This window comes from Artemia franciscana, chromosome 14, assembly GCF_032884065.1.
Source record: "Artemia franciscana chromosome 14, ASM3288406v1, whole genome shotgun sequence".
NCBI lineage: Eukaryota > Metazoa > Arthropoda > Branchiopoda > Anostraca > Artemiidae > Artemia > Artemia franciscana.
The window spans coordinates 33,106,230-33,126,186 of NC_088876.1; the positions used below are offsets into that span (position 1 = coordinate 33,106,230).

At 35.5% G+C, this 19,957-nt stretch overlaps 2 protein-coding genes across 3 annotated transcripts in view; both read left to right on the forward strand.

Moving 5' to 3' along the window:
• LOC136035781 (uncharacterized) lies at positions 1-372 on the forward strand. The gene has a single exon (XM_065717754.1). It carries the CDS (start codon positions 1-3, stop codon positions 370-372), a length of 372 nt encoding a protein of 123 aa, XP_065573826.1.
• Positions 373-2,891: 2,519 nt separating this feature from the next.
• Positions 2,892-19,957, forward strand: part of LOC136035606 (helicase POLQ-like) — a 154,479-nt gene continuing 137,413 nt past the window's right edge. For both annotated transcript variants that reach the window (XM_065717484.1, XM_065717485.1), the window contains exons 1-2: positions 2,892-2,974; positions 12,633-13,188. In XM_065717484.1, the coding sequence (XP_065573556.1) occupies positions 2,972-2,974; positions 12,633-13,188 (559 nt within the window). In that variant the 5' untranslated portion in view covers positions 2,892-2,971. The remainder of the gene's footprint in view (positions 2,975-12,632; positions 13,189-19,957) is intronic.

Genomic DNA, 19,957 nt, shown 5'->3' on the forward strand with positions numbered 1-19,957 from the left:
ATGGATATACCGATTTGGTTTTCAATTCCTTTCGAAATTAATGCTGCCGAAATAGATTTATCTTTGCAAGAGCCCCTCATCGAATTACAAAGTGATGAAATAATGTGTGCAAAATTCAAAGATGGAAAGTACAATATATGGAAAACAAATGATGTTCCTACAAAGTACCCTTTGCTCTGGGATAAAGCGCAGTTCTACGTTATTGCTTTTCCTACATCTTATTTTGTTGAAGCGGGATTTAGTCGTCTTCCTCAAATTTTATCAAAAGCTCGCAATAGACCTGACATTGTGAAAAGGGGTGATCTTCGACTATCATTAACATTGATAGAACCAAATATAAAGAAACTTGTCGAGAAGCATCAACCACAGTGATCTCATTGAATAAACATACCTTTTCCTTTTTTTTAATCACACACTTAATTTCAACTGCTTTTTTTTATCCAGTTTACATAAATAATGTTGGAGTGAATTAAACTTCCCGAGGAGCTCTACTCTCCATGAGCCTTAGTTGCTTCCCAATCGAAAAAACTCGTAGAAACTTGTAATATTGTAGTTATTATCACAATAATAGTAATAATAATTAGTATTATTATATTAGAATATTTTATTTGTATTAAATTAGTTTTCATTTAAAAATAAAGCTTAATCGTATGCTATTTGTTTGATAATTAAAACCTTAAAATTTATATTAGTGAAGAATAAAAAATTGTTCTTATGTCCAATAGCTATGAAGGGGTCCACCAAGATAAAAAGAGGGGAAAAGGGGTCCTTGGGGAAAAAAAGGTTTAGAACCACTGATCTAGAAGGAACAATCCTCTCTTCCGATCTACCGCAGCAAGAAAAAGGTCACTTAATAAAAGTATGTGCTATCATTGTATGAACTTTATGACTATCATTGATACATTTCAGTGCCAGGATCTATATCAAGGAAAACCAGTCAGCTCTGAAAGATCTATTAATAAACTCTGGAACTGGATTGACCCCAGAGATGAAAGCATCTAAAAATGCCAAAGTGACTGGTTTTCTTCCGATGGCTCTTCAATATACCCTGAAATTTTCAACTTAGTATCATACGCCGTCCAATGAGCCTCATCCGATCCAAAGTTGATACGACCACCCGTTCATTAAAAATCCTATATATCCTGGGCATAACTTACGACCCTTGGCCCTGGGCTCTGGGAGAGTGGTGTTCACACTGAAGACATTGTTATATGCTCTTTGGACTATTGGTAACAAAATGGGATATCTCACAATGTCGATCAAATGCGTTTGGGGAAAAGAGGATGTCAGGGAAGGGGGGGGCGATTTAACGTCCATTATATTTGATTCTTAAAAAAAACTAGAACTATATTATTCCAATTAAATGTGCCTCCTCTAAAGTTCAAACGACCACCCCTTCTATAAGAACCTTACATGCCCCCAGGGCATAACTGACAACCCATATACCCAGACCCTGGAGGATTGGGTCAACCTCAAAGGCCTTGTTATGTAATCTTAGAGTATTTTTGAACAAATGGCTATTTTAAAATTTCTATCAGATTCATTTGGGACAATACGACCTAGGGGGGGGGGGTGTGGCTGCCCTCCAATCAATTTGACTCTTATAAAGGGCACTAGAGCTTCTGATTTCCAATCCAATGAATCGCTTCCGAAGCTTACATCACCACCTTTTCCATAAGAACCTTATATGAATTCGAGGCCTATTTTATAACTCTTGCATTGAGGGCTGTTGGGAGGGGGGGTCTCATCCTCAAAAGCATAATTTTCCATACCTTTTAACTACGCTAAACAAAATGGCTATCTCCAAATTTTGATTGCAAGTGTTTGAACTAATGATGGGCGAGGGGTTGGTTGGCCTACAATCATTTCTGACTATTAAAGAGATCAATATAGCCTTTTCAATTTCCAATCGAATGAGCCCTTTTCAAAGTCTCTACGAAAACAAAGAGCTATTTTAAAATTTCTATTAGATGTATTTCGAGAAAATACCACGTGTGTGAGTTTTTTTTTGGAGGGAGTGGTGTTGTATTTGCCCTCTTATCATAAAGTGTAACCTTTGCACCGAGGGCTCTAAGGTGTATCATAGGTAGTGCTATTTTGCTGCTTATGATAGACAGTCATATTGGCCGCCGATTTGTTCGTTTTTTTTTGGTTAGGGGTGCTAGTGATTATTTTGGCTGTTGTGGCAATCATCCTTGTGTCTGCTTGACTTAATTAAATAATTATGTCTGTGCTAGGTAGTATCATTGATTCACAGTCCTTTGGTCGTGAACAGGATTTAGTATCAGTTTTAAGTAGCTCTTGACTTGGCATCCAAAATGTTAATTTGGATAACAAAAATCTGAGATATGTTGGGTTCACTTACTTCATGCTTTAGCCTAGTATTACAGTACTTCAGTGATTAGCGCACCCCTTTTGAGGGACTATCTAAGTTGGGATGCTGATTATTTTTTTTGAAGAAGATATTTTTTTTAAGTTTTGTTCACACCACCTTTGTATTCCTAGTCGAAGAATCTTAATATCCTTCAATATTTTGAGTCTACCATTACTGATTCTGAAAAATCCATAAATAAATCCGATGATGTACCTGTTTCATTGTTACAGCTTGCCTCTCTGCATGGTACTCAGACTAAGCAAGGTAATGGCTATCCAAACAAAATTTCCATTTCCGTATGAGCCGTAAGATTTGGTGTGGCTTGCCTCGCATATTTACAAGATTTGATGAAAAAAAAGTAATACATTCGATTCGTTATCCAAGTTAACATTTTGGATGCTTTTGACTAAAAGTAAACCGTATCAAAAAGGTCTGAATAGATTCTTATAAGTGGTCATGGATTTTCGATGAATTCCACACGGCTGACATTTCTCATAGATTTTAAAAGTTTTTTCGGCAACACAGCAGGCAATTAGAGTTTAAATTTAAGGCTTGAAAACATGTAAAAAAAATTAACTGTTTACAGTTAAATAACATATGGTAAACTTAAATTTTATAGGCTTTTAACTGTTTGGTTAATGTATGCTAGATAATTTTATGTGCTTCTAAGCTATAATACTGGGTATTTAAAGTTCCTATTCAGATACAAGTGACCCCTAGATCCAGGTTTGCCCCCCCCCCCCCAGCTGAAGATTAGCATCTTCAAAATTCTTGTCAGAACTTAAATAGGCGTGAATAATTCGAATATCCACAGAAATTCACTATCTTCACTTGACTAGGGAGGGTTGGCTCCAATGTTACTTGCCCCCCAGGATTTTGACAGATTACATCCTTGAGTGGCTCTTCAGGATATGATAGTCTAAGGCCAAAAAAGGGCAAAATTCTAGTTAATTGACTTCTTGCTATCTCAGAAAGGGTTTAGGTTAGGAAAATGAAACTTTCAGGGATGAATCTATAGACTAAAATATGTCCTGGGAAGGTATTTTGAAGCAACTACCTCCACTCCTTCTCACTCTAGAGGGCCCTGACCTTTGATGACCTTTAAGAATATGTGTGTTACAAAAGTGAAACCTTGCAAAATATATCTTCTGCTTAATTGAAGTACAACAAAATTGTTTTTGGCTTCATAACTTTGCTCAAATCCATTTTATAAGATTTTAAAGATAGCCTATGCAAATACATTTCCTAAATTTTGAAAAAAAACATTGATATGGCTCAAAATTCTACTCAAATAACAGGAATTACATTTTAAGAACTAAAGGCAGAGAAAAAGCAACTAGTAACTGAAAATTAAAGTAAAATGTTTTTTTGTCAAAATTTCAATAGGTATAGACCTGTCATGTAGGCAAATTTCAAGACCCTCTAGAGGGAGAAGGTATGGAGGTGGGTACTTATCCCTGAAAGTTTCATTTTCCCAACCTAAACCCTTTCTGAGATAGCAAGAAGTCAATTAACTAGAATTTTACCCAAAAAAGGGTAAAATTTTAGTTTTTCTACTTTTTGCAATCTTGGAAAGGGGTCAGGTTAGGAAGATAAAACTTTCTGTGATGAGTACAGACTAAAGTATGTCCTGTGAAGGTATTTTGAAGTTCCTATATCCACCCCTTCCCCCTCTAGAGGACCCTGACCTTTGATGACCTTTAAATATCCTTGTTTTATAAAAGTGAAACCTTGCAAAATAGATATTCTGCTTAAATAAAGCACAAAAAACTTTTTTCAGCTTCACAAATTTGCTCAATCCCAATCTCTAAGGTTTGAGAGATCTGTAAATACATTTCCAAAATTTAGAAAAAAACCATTGCAATGGCTTAAAATTCTACTCAAATAATAAGAACTGCATTTTCAGAATAAAACCAAAGAAAAAAAAGTGATTACTAAAAATTAAAATTAAATGTTTTTTTTTCAAAATTTCAATAGGCTAGGTATAGACCCGCCCAGTTGGCAAATTTCTAATGCATAGAAATTGTAAGAGCTTTAACCTAGGCCTAGAAGCTTAGCAATACCTTCCCAGAGTATATCTTTGGCCCTGGATTCATTACTGAAAGTTTCATTTTCCTAATGCTTTCCAAGATGGCAAAAAGTAGCTAAACTAGAATTTTACCCAAAAGAGAGGTACTTTTGAATTACTAATCTATGTTTTTCTCATGGTTTAAATAATGTTTGTAACAATTGATCCTCACCTCACAATTGCCCAGTTTCTTGGCACTGATTATCCCCTTTCATTCACCTCATAAAACATCACTACAGAATTCAAGCAATAGGTATTTACCTAGTTAGGAAGTTGGAGAGAAACTAAAAGTATTGTCCCAAGTACAGATACCCTCCTATATAATAATGTTAGGTAATATGTCAATTTGATTAACAAAAACATTATGCATATTATAATGTACAAATTTATTGTTGTTTTCTTATACTTTTTTGTCTTCCTTGGGCTATGTATCAGACCTTCAGGGGAGAGGGGCTCTAAAAAAGTTGACTATTATGTTTGGAAAGATATATAAAAAGGAATTGAATAATGCATTTACCAAGGCTATGTCACTAATAGAATCTTTTTATATTTTCTTTACAAATTAAATATTTAGTGTAGGCCATTGAACAAACATGAAGCAACAGCTGCTTGAAGAGAGTAAAGGAAATGTTTGTCCTTTGTCTTTATATTGCTTCTTTAAAGCTTTGCTGATGCTAAGTCTATAGATAACATAATCTTTTGAAACAGGAATAACATATTAAAAAAAGTAGTATATATATATATATATATACATGTATATATATATATATATATATATATATATATATATATATATATATATATATATATATATATATATATATATATATATATATATATATATATATATATATATATATATATATATATATATATATATTTTGATTCCACCATAAATACATGTGCACTTGACAAAGCATTGAGCATTAGAAACTGAGCTATTAAAAAGAACAGGGGAAGTTAAACCACCCTGTCTGACACCCTTAAATATATATATATATATAATATATTTAAGGGTGTATATATATATATATATATACATATATATATATATATATATATATATATATATATATATATATATATATATATATGTATATCTCATATTCTTGCTAATTCCAAAGTTCCACGGCCTTCTCACTTGCAATCATGAATGAGTATAAAGTCTCAGTTTGCTCTTTCAACATCAATGGGACAAAGTGTTAAGCCTTGATGAGAAACTAGCTAATCATGATGTTGTTCTCTTCCAAGAACACCTGCTCCCAAGTTGCAGTGTAAACTTTTCTAAGGCAAAGCTCTCAACATGCTGTTTTCATCACGAATGCCTGACATACCTGAGACAGGCCTTCTGGCGGTCTTGCCTGTATAATTAAGCGATATCTGCCTAGCTATTTGTCTCCTAGCTGCTACCAATCCTCTGAACTTTACCTTGCAATCCGGCTTGCAGACGTGATCATAATCAACGCCTATTTTCCCCATGATAGAAGATCTGTTTCTTCCTTCTCCAGCTATGCAAATGCCTGCAATAAATTAAAGACTCTCATATCTGGTATTGAGCGTCTGGGATACAAGTGGGTGCTTATAGGCAACTTAAACTGTGACATCACCATTTCCTCAACATGAAAGGAAGCCGTTTTTCAGTGTCTACCCTCAGTATTTAAGGTCCTAACGAAAGACCATAGATTTACATATATCCACTGTAGTGGTTCTGTCTCAAATTTAGACCACTGTATCTGCTATCATTCATTAAAAACTTCAGCAGTACATGTTGATGAAGATGAGAGAGATTATGATCATTTACCTCTGGATTTTGATATTATGGTTACTTCTGACATATACTCAAACCAACCCTCAATGTTGCATAAGTGGTTTGAAAAACGTGATTGGTCTAGTGCAAACAAGCCTCTTTACTTTGCTACCCTTGGAACTGTCCATCGTACGTGTCCCTTTCCATCTTCTTTGCACAAATGCGTACCCTATTATTGACAATGCTCGTGCTGATTTGAATTGCTATTATCATGACATTATCTTATGTATAAAGCAAGCTGAAGATCTGGCCATACTGATGATCTGTGTCAGGCAGAATACCCAAAAACCAATTTGGAAGTGTGATCCTTTGCTGAAAAAAGTCAAGAATAAGGCCAAATTCTGGTTAAGAATCTGGTCTGCCTGTGGTCGACCTTCTCGGGGTACTGTGTTTGATCTAAAACAAAAGACGAAACTTGAATATAAACGCTATCTTCGTGCCGTTCGTTACTCTGGTGAAACTTTTTCGAAAAGTAATAGTGAGTGATGAAAAGTGATAAATTCTGCCAAGTTTCCGGATGCAAGTTCTAGTGATATTATATCTCATCCATCTTGGGTCAAACATTATTCAAAAATATTTTTGAAAGTTAATTATGCAGTGTATAAGCATTTCTTGTGTTTGCTTGAATAAAATTTGCCGTCACATTTATGTCAGAGACATGTGATTCCAGTTGAAAAGTGGGCTATTATTAAAGGTATTAAGGATTTAAAATCAAAATCTTTGGATATTGATGGGATTAGTGTTTTGAATCTTGTTCTGAATTCTGTTGAACTGGTATCTCATCTCCAACTGTTTTTTCAAATGTGTTTGAGTAGTTTGTGTGTGCCCAATTCGTTCATATGCGGTAGCATTATGTCACTTCTAGAAAAAGGAAAAGATCTGGTTTCTTGTAGTTCTTATAGGCTGATAACGGTAGCACTCTTAGCAAGCTTTTTGAACACCTCCTACTTCCTTATATCACTAAGCTTGCTCTAAATGATGATAATCAATTCGGTTTTAGATCTAGGCTAGGCTGTCAGCATGCTCACCGTGCTTTGACTTCTTTATTAAAAGATGCCCATCACACTCGTCGTGTACTTCATTTCGCAACCCTAGACTTGTCTAAAGCATTTGACAGTATTTGTCATACTCAAGCATGGACAGCATTATGCCAGAGAGGAGTAAATCCGTCAGTGTAAAAATACAGGAGTAAAAATACATAACATGATACCGCCAAGGCAAGTCTTGGATATAAGAAACAGAAAGAAGGAGGAATGGATATCAGACAAAACATGGAAATTCATTGAATGAAGCAAGGTAACAAAGAGAAATATCCTGAATGCATCAAGACCTGAAGATAAAGACTTTCTGCATCTACGCTATAAAGAAGAAGATAAAGCTGTCAAAAAGAGTGCAAGAAGAGACAAGGAAAACCAGAAGACATCCCTTTGAGCGTGCTTAAATGTATGGACTGCTCTCCTAGTAGCAGTTTGCAGCGTGGGAAAGGTTCCATGGGATTCGACTAGAGGTATTCTAGTCAAATTGTCTAAGAAGGCAGATGCTATTAACTGTGACAACTGAAGGGGGATCAACCTTACTTCAGTGCCAAGTAAATTCTTGGCCACGATTATATTGCAGCGTTTGAGAGCAGCTCTTGACTCGCATCTAAGGGAAGAACAACACGGGTTCCAGCCTGATAGATCATGATCTGACCTTATTTTTATCCTCAGACTTATGGTGGAAGAGTCAAGAGAATGGAATAAAAAGCTCTATCTGCCCTTCATTGATTTCGAAAAAGTGTTTGACTCCATTGATTGTGATGTTTTGTAGAAGATTTTTAAATTGTATGGAATACCTAATAAAGTAGTCCATCTAATAATGGCCCTCTGTGAAGAGAACAAATATTGGGTCAGAACAGAGTATGGGGAGACACAATTCCCTAAGATTCTCTCTAAGGTGAAACAAGGATATGTGTTATCCCTGTTCCTATTTGTCCTAGTAATGGACTATGTCCTATGAAAAGCATCAGGCTTTGGTGTAAAAGTCAGTGGTCAGCAGCTTACAGACTTAGGCTTTGCAGACAAATTGGCACTTCTAGAAGAGGCAAAGCAACGTTTGCATCACCTTGGCAGACAAAGTGGAGAAAATGGGATTAATAGTAAACGTTAGTAAATCAAAGAACATGGTCACATCCAACTCACCTTTGATTCTTAAATGCAACAGAAAAACAATCAAAAGAGTCCAGGAGTTCAAATATCTTGGAAGTTCGATTGAATATGATGGCAGAATAGTCAACAAGATAAAGAGAAGAATTGGACGAGTAATATTGGCATTCAACAAACTGAAACCAGTATGGCAAAGCAAAAAATACTTTTTGTATTTAAATCTCCGTCTGTTGAATAGTAACGTCATGCCCATTCTCCTTTATGCCAGTGAATGCTGGAAGCTGAACCTCCAGCTGGAAAAAAGTATCCTAGCATTTGAAAATGTCTGCCTCTGAAGAATCCTTGACATTTCATGACAGGACAGGGTCACGAATGTAGTGGTTCACAGACAAATAGGTCAACTGCCAGTCACTGATCTCCTGAAGCAGAGAAGATGGACCTATCTTGTTCATGTACTCTGAATGTCAGGAGACCATCTTCCAAATGCTTTCTACAAGTGGTAACCCAAGGGTGGGCAAAAAAGAGGGTGACTGAAACACACCCTCTGACAACAGTATGACCAAGATCCACTGAGTGCTGAGCTGTCATTACAACCACAGTGGGAGGACGTCGTGGCTGCTGCTCTGCTCTGGGACATCTGGCAAGGCTTTGTTGATGCCCTATGTGCTACACCTGACCCTGGAGGAACTAAGGTCTAAGGAAACATCTATTTGTGTTTGTGTACTGATGGTTTACTTATTTAAAAGCCTAGGAGATACTAAGTATGCTATCTAATGTTGTTACAGAGGATTTACTAAAAGTATATTAGGTATATTAGTATACTTAGTATATTTGTATAAAAGTATATTAGAAAATATACTAAACTGAATAAATTAAACAGTTCTAGTTGCCCCATTAAATGAGCTCTGTAAAGAAAATATACTAAAATGAACAGGTCAAGAAATCCTACAAAGTAAATGTACCAAGCTGACTGAGCAAAGGAGCTCTAGTTGCCTAAGTAAAGGAACTCTATCAAGAAAATGTACTGAACAACTAAAAGAGCTTTGGTTTCCCAACCAGATGCTTTAACCGACCAAGTAAAGCAGCTCTAGTAAAAGAGCTTTTTAAAGAAAATGTACTAAATTCACAAAGTAAACAAGTCTAAGTTGCCTAAGTAAAGAAATCTCTTTAAAGGAAATGTACTAAACTGAACAGGTAAAGGAGCTATAGTTGTAATGTTAAAGGAGCTCTCGGTGCCCAGGTAAATGAGTTCTGTGAAGAAAATGTACCAAACTGCTCAAGCAAAGGAGCTCTAGTTGCCCAAGTAAGAGAGCTCTGTAAAGAAAGTGTGTTGAACTGGCCAAGTAAAGAAAATGTACTAAACTGAACAACTAAAGGAGCTCTGGTTTCAGAAGTAAAGGAGCTTTGTAAAGAACATGTACTAAACCGATCAATTAAAGCAGCTCTAGTTGCCTATGTAAAGAAGCTTTGTAAAGAAAATTTACTAAGTTGACCAAGTAAAGGAGCCTTAATTGCCTAGGCTAAGGATCTCGGTGAAGAAAATTTACTAAACTCAACAGGTAAAGGAGCCATAGTTGTCCTATTAAAGGAGCTCTAGTTGCCAAAGTAAATCAGCTCTTTGAAGAAAATGTGCCAAACTGACCAAGCAAAGGAGCTCTAGCTACCCACATAAAGAAGCTTTCTAACGAAAATGTACAAAACTGGCCAAGCGAATGAGCTCTAGTTGCCAAATTAAATGATCTTTGTAAAGAAAATGCACTAAATTAAATAGGCAAAGGAGCTCTAGTTGCCTAAGTAAGGGAGCTCTAGCTGCTCATGCAAAGGAGCTCCAAATAAAATATCTCCATAAAGAAAATGTAATAAACTGACCAAGTGAAGTAGCTCTAGTTGCCCAAGTAAAGGAGGTCTGCAAAGAAAATTTACTAAACTGACCAGGTAAAGGAGCTCTAGTTTTTAAGGGAAAAAAAAAATCCAGTATGGCCTTGCATCATATTTTTTACTTGTTACATAAGTACACTCTGGGCAATAAATTGCTGTTACTGTTCCTGACAAATGCCAGACACCCTGTTCTTGGATAATTTTTCTCGTATTTCTGCTCATTTTCAAGAATTTGAATGTTGGATCCTAAGATTAGCTTGTAATGAAAAACGAAAAAGCAAAATAACCAGGTCAGAGTGCCTCAACTGAATGGGTGAAAACTTGTTGGTATTTTTAAAATTTTAATTTTAATAAGCTGATTTATCTTTGTATACTTTTGAAGTTTTTAATTCTATATCCCAAAGTATATATATATACTTGAATAGTATTTTCGCTGTAGAAGAATGTTCCTTGATTTTTTTTTTAAGTTTGTAATTTGAATATTTCCCTACTATTGTTAGTTTTGGGTATACACTACAGTTTGTCCACTGTGGCCTGATCAGTAACCGCCTGCATCTTGTGTTGTTAATTGCTTTACAGGCTACTTTTAAGGATTTGTCTGTTCTGTCAATGAAATACAGTTTTTTTTTTCATTCTGCATGAATGAAAAAACTGTTTCAGGCTTTGAAACAATTCAAAAACTGAAAACGATTTTAGGGTTTCAAGTTGGCTTCTTAGCTGTCGTTTAGAATTGAATTTAATTTCGTGAGGATGTAGGTCTGAGGATCAATGCAAGACACTCCAATCACGTATTTTAAGAGTTTTATATGACTGTAATTTACAGCATGTATCTGTGTGACATACCCACAACCTCTGAAATATGCACTTAGCTTAGACCTGTATGTTTAATTGGTTGCCTCAAATTTGTAATTAACTAGCTTAGGAGCTCTGTAATACCATTTTTATTGAAAAAAAATCTGGTATGGTAGGAGCTAGAGGGGGTCCTTGTTTGTTTTCATGGTGATACCTAAGAGTAGGAACTGTCAGACCTCAAGTATGATTGCTGGAACAGTAAGAATAACTACCTAAATGTACTTTTTGAGGCTTTATGTCCACCCGAACATCTATTGGGAGGGGAGGGGGATCATAGTTTATTATCACCAAAACAGCTTGGAATAAATTTGTCTCAATTAGACTTTGTGGAATGTAAGAGGGATTTTTCAGGTTGCACCTCTTGTATGTCCATCCACAACTTTTTTCCATGTAAGGGAGGGGGATTCTTATTATCTGTAAGTCTACCAGGCATGATAGGTGAATCTCAACTGCACTGTTTGGGAAACAAGACCCCCTCTCCTTTTTATGGCCTTTGAGGCTCCAAGTGTTATGTGACCTTTGTAGGGGAGGGTTTATATTCTTCCCGTTAAAACTTCCAGAAGAAGCGATTTTTTAAATCTCAACCAAGCACTGTAATAAGTAAGGGTAACTAGCCTCGATGATCATTTTGGGGCTCAAAACCAGTTTCGACCTTTTTGGGAAAAGGTGGTTGCTAAATTTTGGTTATCCCAACATTGCTGAGAATCAGTCGCTGAATCTCAACCAAATTGGGAGGGTAAGTATTCTAGCTGTAATTTTTTGGCGTGGACACAATCTGATATTTGGGAAACCGAAGAATCGTGCTAATTGTTACCATCAGGAAATTTGTTAAAATGGGTCGTTGAATCCAAACCAAGCCTAAGAGGTTTTTCCGCCCTACAAACAATAGCTTACAATTGTTTTTCCACCGTCCATACAAATACCTGTTAGCTAACATTGGTATTAAACAGTTAGGCGGCGGGAAAACCCTTTAGTTGAAGGTGAGAGTACACTAATAGCCCTGATTTTAACTTTTCGGGGTCTGTGAGCGATTTGACATGTCAACTTCCAATAGGTCCCTGATTTGGGTATCCCTATTCAAATCATCAGGGTTTCTACCGAAATGGGCTGTTGGACCTCAAAATAATTTACCAAAAGTAATGTTTAACATCCTAGCTAGGTCTTTTCAGAAACCTGTTGGTTTGATCTCTATGGGACAGGAAGAAGAATGGGGTCCAAATCTTTATGATAAGTAAATTACCAGAAGGGGATGTCCATTCCCCCCCCCCCCCTACTCAGGGACAATTTGTTTTGTTTGGCCTAAACGGATGACCGGAATAAAAAAACTGTTTGGTAATTTATAATCTTTCTTCCACAATTCGTGGCCTATTTATCTTGACCTTTTGAGCTACAGAAAGTGAGATTGAACCATTTTTTTCGTTGTTTTTAAGGTTTATGAATATTTGATTTGGAACTCACTTTCGACAAAAGCAAAAAGTAGAAATTTAATATGAAGTTCCTATATTTTAGGATGATGCCGAGGATTATTTGTTTACTGACGAGCTTCTTGGAGTTCTAGAGCCTGCTGCAATCGGGCTATCTGGAAATGATGTTGCCAGAAAAGAGTCCCAGGATCTATTTGATAGAACTTCTCCAACAAGCCCGGTTTTATCAAATCGGCCAGCAGCGTTGAAACGGCGTAGTTGCTTCCATCTCTCGCCTACTCAAATAAGGTCACCGCAACGGAGATCTTTACGGAAACGCCCAGCAGTAGATGCTGATTCTCTATTCGTAAAACCGATTTCTAGAAGAAGTCTTGAATCGCAGAATTTATTTGGAGATACTCAACTAACTGCTGCAACTAATGCAAGGTTTGGGAAGTCTGTGAGTGGTTTGACTTTACCGCGAGGTAGTAGCTCAGCTTCTTTAGGAAACGCCTCGATTCTTGGTAGTAATTTAGAAGGAGAGAATAAGTCTCCAGCATTCCCAATTTTGACTCACTACACTGATGTTGGTCCGTTTTTTGGATTACCTGAAAAAGTACAGGAGCTGTTAAAACAGCAAAAAGGCATTGACAAGCTTTACGGTAATTTTGATTACTAAGATAATATAAAGCGTATTTTAAAGCTAAAAATACGGTCATGTACCTAAAAAAGTACAAATAATGAAAAAAAAAAATGTACATGAGCTATCTCTTTTTTTCGAAATTCCTATCACAAAGAAAACACTTCACACTTAAACCCTTCTATCACAAAGAAGAAACACTGCATTTAGTTAGTAAAGTCTTAATAAACATAACACCCATAAGTAAATAGATTGATCAGTGTATTTCAAAAGCCGCAGGACCAAATATAAAAGAGTCATGCACTTGGTAGATTATTTGATTCTGTGTTTGCTCATTTTTGATTTAATGGAGTTCTTTATGTTCTTTAAAAAACTTGTTTTGTGAAAAAAAAGTTTTTTTCTTTTAATAGAATACTTCAAACAGATTTACTGAGGTCAAGTAAAGTAAATATCACCTCATCTAAGAGCTATGACCTCTGTCCACGTAATATATCAGATAAATCTAATGAATGGGAACCGAAAAGGTCAAAGAGATTTGCCTCCGCTGTTGCATTGAAAAAAAAGAGCAATAAACTATATGTATTAGTTTATTAGGTATAAATTTTGTTTATTTTTATTCATGTCTTTTAGTTTTACTGCTGATGATGAACATTGTATATGTGTTCGAAATATCCAGTTAAATAATTTTATATCTATTCACTGTCAATAAAAAGGTATCATCCCTATTTTGAACTGTTTTACTTTTAAACAGAGTTAAATTTGTAGAATGGGTTTTTGGATCTCAGCCAAACTTATCGGAAGGTAAGGATGCACTAATAACCCTAATTCTACCTTTTCGGGGTCTGTACATGATTTGACATGTCAGCTTCCAATAGGTCCCTGATTTGGGCCTCTATATTCAGGTCATCAGGGTTTCTACCGAAATGGGCTGTTGGATCTTAAAATAATTTACCAAAAGTAATGTTTAACGTCTTAGCTAAGTCTTTTCAGAAACCTGTTTCAGTTATACCTGAAGGGGGTGCCAGATTTACTATATATATATATATATATATATATATATATATATATATATATATATATATATATATATATATATATATATATATATATATATGTATGTATATATATATATATATATATATATATATATATATGTATATATATATATATATATATATATATATATATATATATATATATATATATATATATATATATATATATATATATATATATATATATATATATATATATATATGACTATTTAATGATCTGGGATTTTCTATTAATTTTTGGTAATTAAAAAATCCGTAATTTTTGGTAATTTTGATTATGAAGAGAAGATACAGTGTATTTTAAAGCAGAAATTAACACGAGTAAGACTCAAAACCCCTATACAGTCCCATGGCCCGAACATAATTTGTACTTTGCTGAAAAAACACAAATGAATGTGCTTCATCAGTTTAATGTACATATGCTGATATTTATTCCTTAAAATGTTATAATATTTTACTTGTTGAAGTTATAAAAGTGAAAACATTTAGTTTCTTTCAATAAAGTGCAAATTGTATTCTGGTCTTGGGATGGCATAGGGGTTTTCATCCCTACTCGTGTTAATTTCTGTTTGTTTTGTGTTTGACTTGGTTATTTATGTAATTTCTGTTTGTTTTGGGTTTCATTTATTTATTGATGCTAATTTGTGGTGGTTTTACGCTTGGTAGATTATTTGATTTTATTTTTGCTCAGTTTTCGGTTTAATGTGGTTCTTTGCTTTTCTTTAAAAACTTCTATAGTGGAAAAAGTTTTTTTTTTTAAATTAATTCCTGTTCCTCATAAATTGGCATAGTCTTTTTAAGGGAAAAAAAAATATTCGTTTAAATCTGTTTTGGTTTTTATGGCACTTGATATTTACCAAGTGACATAAAGTGATAGCAAATTCTGTCGGTCCCCGTTTTGCTAGTTTAGGCACTTCCAGAAAAGCTAGGACGATGAAATTTGGCAGGTCAATCAGGGACCAGACCAGATTAAGTTAGAAATAGTTATTTCCCCGATTCGACCGTCTGGCAGGGGAGTGGGGGGCGGTTAAATCGGAAAAATTAGAAAAAATGAGGTATTTTTAACTTACGAACGGGTGATCGGACTTAATGAAATTTGATATTTAGAAGGATATCGTGTCTCAGAGCTCTTATTTTGAATCCCGATTATATCTGGTGACATGGGGGGGTTGTAGGGGGAAACCCAAAATCATGGAAAACGCTTAGAGTGGAGGGATCGGGATGAAACTTGGTGGGGAAAATAATCACAAGTCCTAGATACGCTATTGAAATAACTGGAACGGATTCGCTCTCTTTGGGGGAGTTGGGGGGAGGGTTGAATCTGAAAAATTAAAAAAATGGGGTATTTCTAACTTATGAAGGAGTGATCGAATCTTAATGAAATTTCATATTTAGAAGGAACTCGTAACTCAGATCACTTTGTCCAAATCCCGACTGGATCCAGTGTTACTGGGGGAGTTGGGGGGGGGGATCAAAAATCTTGGAAAACGCTTAGAGTGGAGAGATCAGGATGAAACTTGGTGGGAAGAACAAGAATAAGTCCTAAATATGTGATTTAAATACCCGGACTGAATTTTCTCTCTTTGGGGGAGTTGGAGGGGGGTGTTAATTCAGAAAAATTAGAAAAATTGACGAATTTTTAACTTCAGAACGGATGACCGTTCGTGAAGTATTTTTGAATTTGATATTTAAAAAAAAATTCATTCTCAGAGCTCTTATTTTAAATCCTGATCAGATCTGGTGACATTGGGCGGAGTGATTGGAGGCGGAACCAGAAATCTTGGAAAACGCTTAGAGTGAATAGATCGGGATTAAACTTTGTGGGTAGAATAAGCAAATGTCGTAGATACATGATTGACGTAACCGGACTGGACCCATTCTGTTTGGGTGATTTAGGCGAGTTTGATGCTTCTAGACGTGCTAGGACAATGAAAATTGGTAGGCGCATCAGGGACTGCATAAATAGACTTGATATATCTTAATATGGCTTAAATTTACCTCTAATAAAAATCCTCCGTCTCTGGAATTGCTTGCTAGGGTGGTCTAGCCATATTTGGCCAGGGTAGCACGAATATACGTTATCTTGGCTCAAAAAAACGTGGTATCTTCATTAAAACCTCTCAGAAATAAAAAAAAAAATGCAAAAATGCGTCTCTTTTCTTCGTTTGTGTGTTTCATTTTTCAATATGTGATTTTGATAGTATCAAGATTTAAACTAATGGAAATTAAAAGGCAGGCTGGGGTGGGCCAGCCACATATTTTCAAGGTGGTGTAAATGTGCATAGTCTTGGCTCAAAGATCCGTGGTATTTTCAGTCAAACCTCTTAGAAATAACCGAATGCAAAATGTTTCTTTTTTCTTCGTTTCCTTGTTTCATTTTTCAAATGTGATTTTTCTAGTATCCAGATTTAAATTAGAATAACCCTTTCCCTCTGGAATTACCAGCCGCATATTGTCACGGTGACGTGACTATGCGTAGTCTTGGCTCAAAGAAGCGTGGCATTTTCATTAAAATTTTCATATCTCAGAAATAACAGAATGTAAAAATGTGTCTCGTTTTTCTTCGTTTGCTTGTTTCATTTTCAAATGTGGTTTTGCTAGTATCAAGACTTAAATTAGTGAAATGTAACAGACAGGTTTATCGTATAGAGCAATAGAAACGAGGCATTTTCACTCACATCTCTCGGAAAAGTCTCTTAATATGGCTTGAATTTGCCTCTAATAACAACCCTTCCCCTCTGGAATTGCTTGCTAGGGTGGACCCGCTACATATTGTCATTGTAGCGTGAATATGCATAGTCTTGGCTCAAAGAAACGAGGCATTTTCATCAAAACCTCCGAGAAGCAACCGAATGCAAAAAATTATTTTTTCTTTCTTTTGCTTTTTTAATTTTTCAATATGTAATTTTGCTAGTATCGAAATTTAAATTAATGGGATGTAACAGGCAGGTGCATCTAATAGATCAAAAATCAGTTTCATTTGGATGCTTTCGCGTTCCTTTGTGGAAAGGGTTGGAAATGTGCGATTCATTTAATCTTTCTAGAAAGCAGGCAGAGAATTATCTGTACGTGGAATAGGTTTAGACGTAGAAACTACTCCCTATTAAAAATATTAGAAAGTGTTTCCTTGTCCAGGTCGCTAGCACTCCATTTCCACTGAGAAAAAATCTTTCGAATCCTAATGCTGACAAAAATCTTTGAAATATAAGGGTTCCCTGCAAAAAGAAAAACGCATTGAAAGAAAAAGGAACTTGTTAAAGTATTATGTAACATCCCAAGCGTACATCGTCATTACGTAACACCAATGAGTGCGTCCTCCTTAGTTACAAGCTTAGATTTCCCACAGACCCTGGAAAAACAATTTATGCCAGATTGCATCATCCTCAATATAAGCAAACATCATCCTATTACATAGCAACCAAAGAAATCTTGAAAACGTCTTCAGAAAAATATCTTAAAAGCGCCTTGAATTCCCTGAAATGTCTTGAAACGTCTTGAAAAATGTCTTGAAGAAAAATGTCTTAAAAAACGTCTTGGAATGTCTTGAAAAACATCTTGATGAAATTGTCATAAAAACATCTTCAACTGTACGCGGCTGCCCCCCGTGGCATCCACGTGGTATCTGCCAACACCCCTAGGACATTTTCAATTTTTTTTCCAACAAACAATTAAGCTTATAATTCTAAAATTGAACACTGTTTTTTATTTGAACAGTGAGACTTAGCATTTCATTGTTAGAATGCCACAGTCCAAGGCAATTCACACCACTTGAAATTTAAAATATTTTTTGAACGACCCTTCCCCTTATTTCCAATGGTTTTATAAAAATCTGTTTCATCGTAAGACCCTGCGGCAAACGTCATCATCATTTAAGCGTTTTCTGACGCTTGAATATCCTGCTAAATATATATTCTATATTTTTTGTTGCTATTATTTTCCGATAATTCCCACCCCGTGTCAAACCCGTATCCTGACGCTTGAATACCCCATTAGATATATTTATAATTTTTTGTTGCTATTATTTTTCGACGGCACCACCCCCTCTTAATGTAACTGTGCTTTGAACATCTGGATCAACAAGCCATTCTATTGTTATCCTTATTATTCGGGAAACACTTTCCAGTGGAAAAGTTCGAAAACTTTATGGTTCGTGTATATCCAAACCATTATCTCCGAGTCGTTTTACTAACCAGCAAAGCTATTGATTTTTGATTTACTAGATGCATTTGTCCACTATGCTATTTCAATTTAAATTATTTTACTAACAAAATCATACTTGAATAGACCTTAAGTACTACGCTTTATGCTCCAGAAGGCTCAAATTTTTTGCGTTAGAAAAACTTCGTTTCCCAGACTTATCAAGAAAAAACACGCTAAGGCAATCTGAATATACTAGATTTAGGAGTGCAATATGGGAAAAAGTGGTCTAAAGTGAATAACAAGAAGCTTCTTGCATAATTCGGTGGATAGAAACTGATTTGGGGGTCAACATGGCTTATGTTTAGGAGGATAATGTGGGAAAAATGGTTTTGAAATCAACAAAAGGAGACCCTTTCGAAAAGCATGATAATAAGAAGTTGACCTTTGATTTTTTCTCCTCACGAAACTGATTTTGTTCATGGAACTTCTTGCGTGCTGATTTCTCGTCCCTGGAACTTATCGTGTGTGGATTCTTGTTCGTAAAACTTATTGCTCTTTGTTTTTTTCTTATTGTATCTTATACATTGATTTTTTTCATCTCATGAAGCTGATTTTTGTTCATATAATTTGTTGTATTGCGTCATGATTTTTCTCTTCGTGCAACTTGTACATTGATTTTTCACCCCGTTAAACTGATTTTGCTCATGGAACTTTTTATGTGCCGATCTTTTGTTCGTGGAACTTTTTGTGTGCTGATTTTTTGTCCATGAAATTTGTTGCAAGTTGACTTTTCTCTTCGTGAGACTTGTACATTGGTTCTTCTCCTTAACCTGTCTGACCTGTCTAGGTCCTGTTAGGACACTAATAACCCTGTAATAGGCATGTGTATCTGATGGACCAAAAATCAATAGCATTGGAGTTCTTATGATCTCTTGCGGACAGGACTGTAAATCATTTAATCGAGCCAGTAAACGGAACAGGAGATTCTTATTGCGTTTTGAATTGGTTATTTCGTAGAATCCATTTCCTGAAACATATTATTAGAAACGTTTTCATAGTCCAGTGCACCATTACACTGGATGAAAATGGCCCCTTTGAACTCCAGTTGGGACAAAATTATTGGAATATAAAGGTATCCTGAGAAAAACGAAATGAAACAAAATGAAATCTCTTTAAGTATTATGTAACACCGATGTGTACATCGTCATTACATAACATCCTGGGTGTGTGCTATCATTACGTAAAATCCCACGTGTACCGGCTATTACGTAACACTCACATGTGTAATATCATTACATAGCACCCGTGCGTCTTCCCTCCTCAGTTACAAGTGCGGATTTCACCATGGGCCACTAAGTCTAGCGCTTTCCTTTGTGAATGCATCATCCTTAACATAAGTATACATTCTTGTTTTGTGGAAGAACTAAAGAAATCACAAAGAAAAACACATTGAAGAATAAATGTCTTAAAAAGCGTCTTGAATCGTCTGGAAGTCTTCTTGAAATGCCTTGAAGAAAAAATGTCTTGAAAAACGTCTTGAATAAAAATGTCTTTAAAAACGCCTTGAAATGTCTTGAAACCCCTTGAAAAAATCTC

Coding starts and splice junctions, on each gene's coding strand:
- LOC136035781 (XM_065717754.1), top strand. CDS start 1: ATGGATATACCGATTTGGTTTTCAATTCCTTTCGAAATTAATGCTGCC.